The following is a 12,906-nucleotide window of genomic DNA, read 5'->3' on the forward strand; positions in this document are numbered from 1 at the left end:
TGATGTCCTTAGGTTAGTAAGGTTTAATTACTTCTAAGTCTAGGGGACTGATGACCTCAGATGTTAAGTCCCATAGTGCTTAGAGCCATTTTTTTTTTACTGGTGGTTACTCCATATTGATGCTACTTTACACTTGAAACAGGTTACAATCTATCACCAGCTGCATATCGTAGCGCAGCAGAAATTGTTCACCTCACCTAGTTTCCATGAAAATTTCCACTTACACAATCAGGATAGAAAATGTATGACAGCCTCATGCTCTGAGCGAGCTCGAAACTGAGATTTCAAAATAAGTGCTTTTAAGCACTTTAACACAGTATTTCACCAGTCAGGGACGACAAACTCTTATCTGCGCCTCATAAATGTGGCAATAATCTTATCGAGCTACATTCAAAAACCACTGTGTTGGTGTCCTTCAGAAGGTGTATAAATTGATCGACTCCATCGTTGCTCCATTCACTGACTAGACATGAAACTCCTGTTGGCGTGCGTTCTCCTGTCAGTGGCGGTGGCGCAGGTGAGTAGGAAGTCTATTACTGATTCACGGAGTGTTATACAGAATACAGGCACCGACGTGATACATCAGCGAACTGATATATTTGTAATCAGGACACGCGTAAAAATCGTGTTATTGTTATCGTGGGGGTTATATAAACTCTGATATAACCCTCTCCGTTTCCCAGGCTAATATAGGACTCATTTCCCTAACAAAGAATATGTCTGAAGTTTTCCACGGCCTCACAAAAACCAAAGTGAAGTGCCATCTCTCGTAAACTCTTTAACATAAATAAGAGAAAACAATACAATTTTCCTAGCCGACTTACAGTTGTGTAACATGTTGAAAATAATTTGACATGTAAACAATCACCTCTCTTTCATTACACACACTATTCCGCTCGCATACCCACCATACACACACACACACACACACACACACACACACACACACACACACACTTTCTCTGCAACCTACCATATAACAGTAATCAGTAATAATTCTGATTTGGTCCATAAGTAAATTGCAGTGATAAACAGAAACCAATCTAACAGAACAACATTTCATACCATTACATACCAAAAATGCTATTTGATGAAGCCTCCACTCAATCTGATAAGGAACTCTGGAGGTCCTAGCACAGAACCAAAAAGGTTGTTTACCCACTATTATCGTACCTATGTGGATATACTGCTCAAACTTTTCATATTATGATTTCTCTGTAAACGAAAGCGTGCTGAAAAATAATACCTCCGAATTTTTATGTAACACTGTTAAAGCCTTTTAAATGATACAGACTTTATTGACATTCAACATCATTATTCTTCGTGTCTACATATTTATTCCACATCGTAGTCCCCCTGGTGTGGAACAAATTTCTCTAAACGAGAGACCAGTTTGTTGATGACGTCACTGTAGAATGTCTGACGTTGTTGACGGAGCCACAACTGCAGCTCTCCTTGCACCGCTTCATCTCTACCAAAATGAAGGCCTCGAAGGTGTCCTTTATGTTTTGAAACAGGTGAAAATCGGATAAGGCCAAGTCGGGACTGTATAGAGTAAGATAGATGGCAGTGAGCACGAATAACCCAACATCGTACATTATTGACGTCGATACAATCATCACCGTATATAGCATTCCTTCTTCTAAGGATCTGTATTGGAGGCACGTTTTCTGCAGTTATAAAATCGATTGCAGCATGCCGTTTCTCACTGACCGACATTGTTACATTACACATCGCATTATTACACCAACAATTCGGGGCCCTCTAGCGGCAGAGGGTTGCGAATGTGTTGACGTGAAAAGTAAAGATGCAGAATGTTAACAACGTTTGTTTTATATAAAAAGTTTCAAGAGTTTTCACATAATGAAAATCGGAGACTTTGCTTTTTAGAGAGTCGTCGTGTTTGGTTTCTGTAGTTGTCCAAAGCTGCTGCAGCACGATAAAAAAACACGCCAAATAATAAAAATAAAATAAAAAACACAGTAAGTAGATAATCAGTTACAATGCAGAAGGTGTTTCTACCGTCTGGAGGAAAAGGCCTGAACATTACCGCTAATCTGTTGACGAATATTGGCGTTTGGAATTCCGCTCCATAAATGATGTGAAACAGGAAACAAGATAGTGCCACACACTATTATTTGACTAAAAGTTGTTTTTTATTGAAAGTAGGTGTTGTGCGCATGGATGTCGTTTTCATTCCATATTATTATCACATGCATTACGCTAAAACTATAATCTAATTAGAAGTGGAATGTATGAAAAACTACAGTTTCCCTATTGTATCACCATTTCTTGCGTGTTCTAGGTATCTTGAGCAGAGTAGAATAGGTGCGGTAGCGTTGTCGCTTCCCGCGCCCGGGTTCGATTCCCGGCGGGGTCAGGGATTTTCTCTGCCTCGTGATGACTGGGTGTTGTGTGATGTCCTTAGGTTAGTTAGGTTTAAGTAGTTCTAAGTTCTAGGGGACTGATGGCCATAGCTGTTAAGTCCCATAGTGCTCAGAGCCATTTGAACCATTTTTTTTAGAGTAGAATAGAGGGTGGTCTCAAACAGTCTGAAAAGCTTGTAAGGGTGTTGCAATGTATGCTGTGATGAGAAATATGTGTTAAGAAAAGAACTTTATTGGTTGAGACTTTTCCAAATTAATTAACATCCAAGTTAGCCAGTCAGGCCGTTGCAGGAGCAAATTCAAGCGGCCCGCCAGATACAACTAGTGTCAGCTGTTCTCATAGTGATCCTTTGGCTCGGGTTCGATCCTTGACAACCGTCCCATGTCCAATGTTTTTATTGTTATTTTGTTCGGACTTAGGAATCCAAGAGGAAAACACATTTTGCGACATCGTCTCTGTGCGCAGCAGCCTGATTACCTAACTTCAATGCTTATTAACTCGGAAACGGTACAACGTATCGAATTTTTTTCTTGATAGTTTTTTCTCAGTACAGCCTACCCTGCAACACCCTTACAAGCTTTTCAAACTGTTTCTGACGAACCTCGTATAAAATCAATCCACAATCCACACTGCTGGATATAATGGTGCGCAGAGAGGCATGGAATGTCGCACCTATAACAGTGTTGTGGGACAGAAGGTGTTACACAGATGAAGTGTGTGTTTCATCACCCACGACACAGCTGGTTTTACTGGCTTTTTTCTACTTCCACACATGGAGATTTGCTGTGGGTTATATCGCATCCCTTAGAGGCTGGGAAGTCATGACTGGACAGACGACTTTCACCGCAGCAACATTTCACTCCATTTGGCATCCAGAACTCCGTTATGTTCAACGCTGTTGGACAACTCTTTATGCTCATTGTTCAACCAGAGCTGTGGACTAACTCTCTACTGTCAGGAAGGAAACCCGTCATAACGTGAATGGAAGGTGACATTACAATGCATACGCAAGATGCTGTCGATACAGAATAATCATACAAACGACTTCTTACACAAAGAATGGCGATGGCGTGAATTAAGCTGTTGCGAAATAGAAAGGGTTGTGATAAACCGTGGCTGAAGACAAATATGACGGAACCTGCAAGTCTCCTTCGTCGCCATCTGTGGTCGAACAAATACAGTGACATCTCTAGCAGAGGACAAGATGTTCCACATCAACGCCCCTGCAAAAAGATTAGGCGGCAGTCAAAGCAAAAACTGCATGAAAATAGAATGAAATCCCTTTAGACAATAGGTCATATCATTACACTAAGTGAAATAATTTGTCAAATTGGATGATGTTGCAATTACGGGCCGACAATAGACAACACGAGGGCTTCTTGGGATCCGCCAACGAATTTCCTTGGATCATCTATTTCACTTTTGCCTACATTTCATTTTCTTCTTCTATTGTTTCACCGGCCTTCGGAATACGTTCAACTAAGGACTTTTTAATGTTCTGAGCCTTACTTTCAGCCCAGTACTGTTTCGTTCTTTCTGATTTTTTAGTTGTAACCATCCTTCTTGCCTCCGGTTTTATTTCAGTTTTATCTTTGAGTATTTTTACCCTCCTCTGTTCCCTTAAACTTTTTTTTTCGAATTAGTGAACAAATTTCTGGTTGTCTGTTGAGTTCACTTCAAGGATCTGTCCATAACAATCAATACTTTATTTAGTCATTGTGTGTGAGAGATTTCGGCTTTTTGGTAAAGGGTTTCGTTTTTTATTTGGATTGATTTGTTGTTACGGAATTTAGGACCTAGGATTTCTGTCGTTATCTTGATTTCTTTGACCTCGAATGTTTCAATTGGGCCCTGGCAGATGATGGATGGTGTTCCGGCTGCTTATGCGACTTCTGATTGATTACCGTTTTATAGGGAGTTATTTTTGTATTCCATAAGTGGGACTTCTTGTTATATGTGTTTTTGATGTGTTGGAAAGCTAGTTCATTTTATCAGAATCCGTCGGTTTTTTCTCGAGGACATTCCACCTGATACATTCTTCAAGGTATTTGAATTCTTTCAAAAATGTTCAAATGTGTGTGAATTCCTAAGCGACCAATATGATGAGGTCATCGGTCCCTAGACTTACGCTGCTTAAAGTAACTTAGGCTAAGAACAACACACGCACCCGTGCCCGAGGTAGGACTCGAACCTCCAGCGGGACGGGCCGCGCAATCCGGGACATGGCGCCTCTAACCGCGCGACCACTCCGCGCCGCTTGAATTCTTTAACGATACCTGTTTAAGTTCTCCCATTTTAGGAAGTTTCTGTGTGTTTTTTTTATGTTTGTCGTTATTTTAGTCTTTTAGAAGGATATTTTGAGACATATGTTTTCTTATAGCCTTTTTTACTGATGGCCTGTTCTTTGGCATCTTTTCAGGTCTCGGTTAGAAGGGCCACATCTTCTGCAAAGGCCTTTGTATCTTGTTTCTTGTCGGATTAAACTATGGATCTTTGTGTTCCAATCGCTGACTATTTCTTCTAGGAATCAGTTAAATAGGAGAGAGGAAGTTAGTTCTTTTTTCATACTCCACTGTTATGTCTAAAGGGTCGGACAGTTCCCCTGTTAACTTTGAATTATATGTTGGAAAGGTTTTCGCCGATTCGGTTCGTGACTTTGTTTCTACCTTAATTATAGAGGTGAGGGAATCCAATTCTGTTGAGTCGTATGTTTCTTGGAAGTCAATGAAAGTAATACCAAGTGATTTTGATTTTTGATAAACCATGAGGTTTTTGGAGGTTCTGGACAGTATCTTACTTTCCTGAAACCCGCTTGGTATTCTCCAGGGTGATGGTTGAGTTGCGGTTCTGCTTTGTTTAGTAGGACTCTAGAGAATATCTCGTATGTTACGTCTAAGAAAGAAGTCTCTCTGTAGTTGCTGGGGTCTGTTTTGGACCCTTTATTATGAAGTAGGTAGATGAGGGCCTTCTTCCAATCACTTGGAATTCTTTCATTTATCCGAATTTCTTTCTAAGATGTTTTGGTGGGACTCCATGGAATTTTGGTCGACATTTTTCCCAAGTTTAGCTGTGACATGGTTTTCTCCCGAGGTCTTAGTTTTTGAGATTCGTTGTAATTGCTCCAAGTTTGGATTGGTTAATTTTAAGGTACTTACGTACAGTTTTTCTACAAAGTCTTCATAGTTGAGAAGTCTCTGAAATATTCTTCAGATGCATTACTATTATCCCTGTTGTTGTGGGGAATATTTCCGTTTTTGTCTTGGAGTTGTAGGGCCGGTGGGCTGTATCTGTTTATTTTTCGTTTAAACTTGTAAAAGTTACTTGTGTTTTTCTTCTGGATCTGAAAGAGAAGTTGGTCTTCTTCGGCTTTCTTGATTCTTTTGAGTGTCTTCTTCATTAATTTTCTTGCACTTAAGAAGTTTTGTCTGTTGTGTTCGTTTTTGTGTGACTGCCACTTTTCGTGTAAGTCGTAATTATGCCTTTCACTTCAGTCTGTTCCCTGATTAACATGTTACCTAGTCCCTCCCAGTAGTTCCCTAATACACAATATGCATTCCCCAGCCCCCTGAAGTTTTGATTTTTTTTTCAAAATAAGTCATTATGATAGACGAAGCAGAGAGGACATAAAGAGTAGATAACTCTCAACAAGATAGCATTCGTGGCCAAAAGAAGTCTCTTAGTATCAAACATAGGGCCACAGTACCTGATGCATTTGCGGAGAGCAAAAATTGTAGTAGAAGACAGAGACTGCAATATACACAACAAATAATGGAGGACGTTGGATGCAAGTGCTACTCTGAGGTGAAGATGTCAGCAAGGAAAGAAATTACTGAAGAACAGTATCGAATCAGCCGGAAGGTTCATTACACAAAACTATTGTAATTATAATAATTACCATAAAGAAAAAATGGTAATGCAAACAGAGAGTAAGTTTTCCCCTTACGGGATTGCGAAAGCTAGGTTCCAGGTTTTGTAACCTATTTTATTCATCACAAGCACTTTTATTCTTCTGGTTTTTTTTTCCTGTCCATACACACATCGTTTCAGCTATCTTAAACACAAAATTCATTTGATACACTATTTCAGTGTTGTTATAATGTATTTCAGACCTAGTTACAAACTTTCTTTGTTCATCCTCTGTTCTGCACTGAGAGCAAAGATCACAAAAGTAACTCGAAGGTGAGTTACACGAAATCCAGTGATCCGATACCTTCTTCGATATACACTCAAGACCCAAAGAAGCTGATACACCTGCCTAATATTGTGTACGGCTCCCGCGAGCACGCAGAAGTGCAGCAACACGACGTGGCATGGACTCGACTAATGTCTGAAGTAGTGCTGGAGGGAATAGACACCATGAATCCTGCAGGGCTGTTCATAAATCCGAAAGAGTACGAGGAGGTGTAGATGTCTTCTGAACAGCACGTTCCAAGGACTCCGAGATACGCTTAATAATGTTCATGTCTAGGGAGTTTGGTAGTCAACGGAAATGTTTAAACTTAGAAGAGTGTTCCTGGAGCCACTATGTAGCAATTCTGGACGTGTGGGGTGTCGCATTTCTCTGCTGGAATTGCACAAGTCCCTCGGAAATCACAGTGGACATGAATAGATGCAGGCGACCACACAGGATGCTTACGAACGTGTCACCTATCAGAGTTGTATCTAGACGTGTCAGCGGTCCCATATCACTCCAACTACACACGCCCCACACCATTACATTGTCTCCACCAGCTTGAACAGAACCCTGCTGACATGCAGGGTTCATGGACTCATGAGGTTGTCTCCGTACCCGTACACGTCGATCCGCTCGATACAATTTGAAACGAGACTCGTCCGACCAGGCTACATGTTTCCAGTCATCAACAGTCCAATGGTGTTAACAGGCTCAGTCGAGGCGTAATGCTTTGTCTCGTGCAATCATCAAGGGTACACAACTGGTTCTTCGCCTCCGAACGCTCATATCAATGATCGTGACAAAATAAAACACCTGCAGCCTTCCTTATGATTTTATTTTATTTTGTTGCTACCAGTTTCAACGCTTCAGTTGGCAGTTGATGGTTGGAGTGCTACACATTATCTGCGTATCCAGTAATGCTGGAAACTGCTGTGTTATGTATGGGGCTCATATCAACCTGCACCGCATCTAAAATAGCCTGAAGGTGACGCACTGAAGCGCTGAAACTGGTAGCAACAAAATAAAATAAAATCATAAGGACGGCTGTATGTGTTTTATTTTGTCACGATAGTAAACGGCCGTCGTCCCAGAGATCTCCTGCCAAAAGGATGTACAAACAAAAGATTCCTATCGATCATGTTTCGTTGAATGGTTCGCACGCTGACAGTTGTTGATGGCCCAGCACTGAAATCTGCAACAGCTTGCGGAAGGGTTGCACTTCTGTCACGTTGAACGCTTCCCTTCAGTCGTCGTCTTTGGTCTTGATCTTGCAGGATCTTTTTCCGGCATCATTGATGCCGGAGACTTGATGTTTTACCGGATTGTTGATAGTCACGGTACACTCTTGAAATGCCCGTATGGGAAAATCCCCACTTCATCGCTATCTCGGAGAAACTGAGACCAATTGCTTGTGCGCCGACTACAGCACCACGTTCAAACTCGCTTATATCTTGATAACCTGCCATTATAGCAGCAGTAAATGATCTAACAACTGTGCCAAAAACTTGTTCTCTTATAAAGGCGTTGCCGACCATGGCGCCGTATTCTGTCTGTTTACGGATCTCTGTGTTTGAACACGCATGCCTATATCAATTTCTTTGGCGCTTCAGTGTAAGAATTTCCTTTTCTAACGCCTTATCTGGAATGTATCATTATTCTGAGGAAGTCTAATTGGAGCTGTTGCAGTGAGGAATATACACTATCTAATGAGAAAAGTATGACAACACTTGTAATGCGGAACTGACCACCAGATCTCACGAAGACAGACGCGCATGTATAAAATGGTGTGCAGAGTATGGTGTTGTCAGTAGAGAAACAGTAACTGCAAAATTCGACGGTCAGGAGAGATTAGTGACTTCAAATTCGAGCTAGTCATTGGATGTTACCTGAGTAACAATTCCATCAAGAAAGTTTCAGCTGTTTTAATGCCGCACAACTACACCCTTTGCGGTGTGTTTGTGAAGTGGAAACGCGAAGGAACAACCACAGACAAGAAGACCTCAGATACCGACAGACAGGTACGGTCGAGCATTGCGAAGGGGAGTTGTAAAAAACTCACATGAAACCATCGGAGAAAATCACGCGTGAGTTTCGAAGTTACCAGCAGTGCAGGTAGCGTAATGACTGTTCGCATCGAGTTGAAAGGCATGGGGTACAATAGTCGAGCAACTCCTCCAAGTCACACATTAATATACTCAGTGTGAAGTGCTGTTTGAGACGGTGTAAAGAGCGACGCTGCGGACGGTGGATGACTGGAAACGAGTGCTTTGAAGGGACGATTCACGCTATACTCCGCGGAAATCGGAAGGAAGGGTTTGGATATGGTGAATGCCTGGAGAACGTTACCTGCAGTACCAAAACTGAAGTACTAAGGAGAAAGTGTTACGGTTCGGGGACGATGCTCATCAAGCAACCTCTGTGAAGCAATGGTTTGTGGACACTGAGATTCTTGAAATGAACTCGCTTGCCTATAGCCCCGACTCAAATCGAGTGGAACACCTTTGGGATGAATTATAATGGCGACTAACATCACTACTTCCTCTTTCCACGCTTGAGAAAAAATAGTCTGCCTTTCCTCCACAAACATTCAGTGACACCTCGCTGATAGTCTCCCCAGCAGAGTTCAAGCCGTCATAAATGCGAAGAGCGGACACCCCCCATACTAATGTCCACTAAGAGGTGTCCATATACTGTCGATGAGATAGTGAATTCTTCAGTGTAGAGATATTTTGAAAGTTTGCCCAGTGTATCGAGTGTCTTTCTGTGCAAACTTTGTTACAACTGATTCGAAAGCTCTTTCACAGTTATCTTTCACGATTTGAAAATCCTCCATTTGTGCTGCATTCGTGGCAAAAATCCAGCTCGTTTCATTACGTGAATAAAAGATGTTTTAGTGAGTATCTGGTACACAATAGAGAGGGGGTTGACAGGTGTACAGGTTTTTATATCATGTCTTTCTCCATTAAGGCGAAATAGAATATTTGCACCATTGTTGCAGTTCTGAAAAATTATCTTCCTCCCCAGACATAATTAAATAATTTTTTAGTTACTTTTGTATTACGTTGTCTCCAGATTTAGCCATGTGTATCGAAACATCATATCCTGGTGCCTTTCGTTTTCTCATTCTTCGACTGACTTTACACACCTCATCTGGCGTCACAACGTGAAGTCATTATTTTCAGTATTAAATATCTGTATTATTGATACGTCTACTGAAATATACAGTTTCATAGAAATCTTGAACCGATTTTACAGTTTCTTCCCTGTTGTTTGTCACTGTCATCATATCGCACGAAAACATAATTTTCTGTTCTGTCTCCTTAAACGCCCTCATATGTCCTGGTTTTAATTTTATTTTATTTTCATTTGTTGGTGGACTTCTTATAATTCTACTGCAACGTATTTTATGATCTACTCCTTCTCCACCACAATCTGTCTTTAGATCCCAATATTGTACAATTCGTTGACCCTACAGAAAAGGTTGTGGAACCAGCTGTGTTCCTTACGTCAGTGTCGTAGTCCATTTAACCAAACTTAGTGCAGTAAGGTACCGACTCAGGAATAGTTGGGCGTATTACACTGCACAACTTCCCTCAGTCCTCTACTCACAATATTCTTTCTTCTGCACCGGTATAGCAAGGCGTAGGCGGTAGTAGAATCTCTATTTCTCTATTTCACCTCAATGACTGGGATAAATACGATATTATTAGTCAGTCTTAGTGGGACCGCCACACATTTAACTTAGAGGGCAGCAGACTTTAATTCTGCAGTGCGAATTCACTGCATCCAGTTTACCTCATTCGAAGGCTATTCGCGAAGCTGCGCAACTGCACGTCTTATACTCCAATCTGGTTGCATCCATTAACCATCACTAAGACGTACGGCTTTATTATTATACATTCTTATCTGAGAAGGTGCTGTAAAATGTGCGCAAACAACTTTACTTATATCTTCCACTGGCAGTGTAAAATGGCGATCTAAATAAGAGAAAGATAGGCAACAACAATATTGCAATAACTTAATTAGTAATTAACGCACATCTGCCCCGATAACTGAAAAGCATACAGAGAGAATCGTTGCTCATTTCACTCATTTTTGACTAGCTGCGGATACATAAATTAATAGTTATGTAGATAATTAAATTAATTACTCGCACACATTTTAGATGAACATACCCAGCGTCGTTCTCCTGAATCTTTAAAAAGCGTTAGAATTTCGTGGAGCCAAAGAAACAGTGGCAACGTGTGATCTAAGAAAATTCACAGAGGGTTGGCACTGTGTCGCAGAATGTTTCAATTTTATGTAACTTTATAAGCAAATAGCACGATAAGGATTGCTACCACCGGCTGCTGTTGGTGTACAACTGGAAATGACCTGGTTTGCCCGAACCGATCATTACGATTTAACAAAGAAACTGATGTAAACTGCGTTTTCTTCATAGACCAGACGGGAACAGCTCTAGACAAGTGTTCATCCTCTGCATATCAGTGAGTAGTGCGCAATGTATACCAAGCGCTGATAGGTTGGGCGAGATAAAGGCACGATGGAAAGTTTGAGATTAAAATGAACGACTGAAACAAAGGTTACAGTTACCCTTCATCTGTATGAGCTGATACCGCAGAATGGCGACACTTGCTTCGTTATTAGATATATGGAAGTGACACACTTAGACGGTTGAGATAAATAACTTCTGTATGGAACTAACGTAGGACACGTATTGCGTATGAGACAGATGTTCGTTGAGCAAGGTTATATGTGCAAGTGGTTGACAGTCATTTTCTTCATTACTCTGAGTAGCAAACGGGTAAGAGAAGTTAGTTGTAGTAGTACTAATACAACTAACTTCTCTTACCAGTTTGCCACTCAGAGTAACACATCTCGTTTACAAAATTAGTTCACTATGTTGCATTTCGTATTTTATCACTAGTCGGACACTTCCCAAGCATCTAGGACTTCTTGACGTATCAGTGGATGATTCGTTCAGACTCAAATAAAGTGGATTTTTGTAGTTGGAAGGTAAATATTTTAACAATGGCAGTGGTTTCCAAATGTTTCTTCACTCAGAACCCATAGCGCTGCTAACAGTGCACCGAAAACCTCAGGGACACCTTTCAGTGGTTTGCATCAGAGTCGCTGAAGCTCAGTTTTCAAGTCGTCGTATCTACCTAGTTTTTCAAGTTGTTTGTCGTCGATTCTGCTATCACCTGGGACGGCAATCTTAATGATCCACACTTTCATTTTATCGACAATAGTGTCGTCTGATGGTACTGTACTCCTGATTGCGATCTGTCTGAAGTGCCTCAGTAGTCTGAATTGCTCGTTTTCGAGAACATTCTCTGGATTTTGGTGTCATGAGTACCTTGACAGTGGCAGGTGGTGATTTTAGCACGGGTTTCAGTTGATGACTTGTGCCATGTCATTGTGCCTCCATTTGTAATTATTTTGAGCGATCTTTTCGGAACAGCTCAAGATATGATCACTTCTTTCCTCAGCTTCCTTGCAGAGTCTGCACTTTTTGTTTCATTCGTTGATATCTCCATTCTGGCTTTGATGACTTTAGTTCTGGTGACTTGTTGCAACTGGCTGTCAACGTCAATTACTAACGTTTATTTGGACTCCACGCTTTGCGTCACGTCAGATGACACCTGGTTTCATTGTCACGTTATGTAAACTCTCAGAATTTCAGATACTGGTCGCACGACAACCTACATATTCTGCATGAAGAACCTCTCCACTCAAAGAGGATAGGTGTTTGCTGTGCGTTGCTACGTGCGCAATGTTGGGCACATAATTTTCAGTTACACCTTAAACAGTACCACATATCTAGAGATCTTTGACTCTTTCTATGCACAGTTAACAGATGCAGGGAAGCTGTATGCAGTGTTCCAGGCAGCCGCTCACACATCCAACCAAAGCATGTTCCACATCGCCAGTCTTTCTTAAACATAGACTTGTCAGTGAAGCCCTCTGGCCCCCAAGGTACTCGGACTTAACATCGTGTGACGTTTTGTTATGGAACGCATTAAAAAGTAAAGTGTATGCTTTCACTCCTCGCACAACAGTCGTTCTTAACCGAAACATTACTAGAGACATCAACAACATCATTTCTGCAGAATTACAGAGCGGTGCTGGTAACGTCGTCATACGAAGTCAGCGTTGCCTGGATTCAAAATGGTTCAAATGGTTCTGAGCACTGTGGGACTTCTTCAAAAATGGTTCAAATGGCTCTGAGCACTATGGGACTTAACATCTGTGGTCATCAGTCCCCTAGAACTAAGAACTACTTAAACCTAACTAACCTAAGGACAGCACACAACACCCAGCCATCGCGAGGCACAGAAAAT

The 12,906-nt window shown here is 41.3% G+C and overlaps 1 protein-coding gene across 1 annotated transcript in view; it reads left to right on the top strand.

The window, feature by feature from the left end:
* Positions 1 to 426: 426 nt before the first annotated feature.
* The window catches only part of LOC124596453 (brachyurin-like), a 58,820-nt gene continuing 46,340 nt past the window's right edge, over positions 427 to 12,906 (top strand). The window contains exon 1 of the mRNA XM_047135586.1: positions 427 to 517. Coding sequence (XP_046991542.1) covers positions 470 to 517 — 48 coding nt within the window. The 5' untranslated portion in view covers positions 427 to 469. The remainder of the gene's footprint in view (positions 518 to 12,906) is intronic.

The sequence above is a fragment of the Schistocerca americana genome, chromosome 2 (assembly GCF_021461395.2).
Source record: "Schistocerca americana isolate TAMUIC-IGC-003095 chromosome 2, iqSchAmer2.1, whole genome shotgun sequence".
Classification (NCBI taxonomy): domain Eukaryota; kingdom Metazoa; phylum Arthropoda; class Insecta; order Orthoptera; family Acrididae; genus Schistocerca; species Schistocerca americana.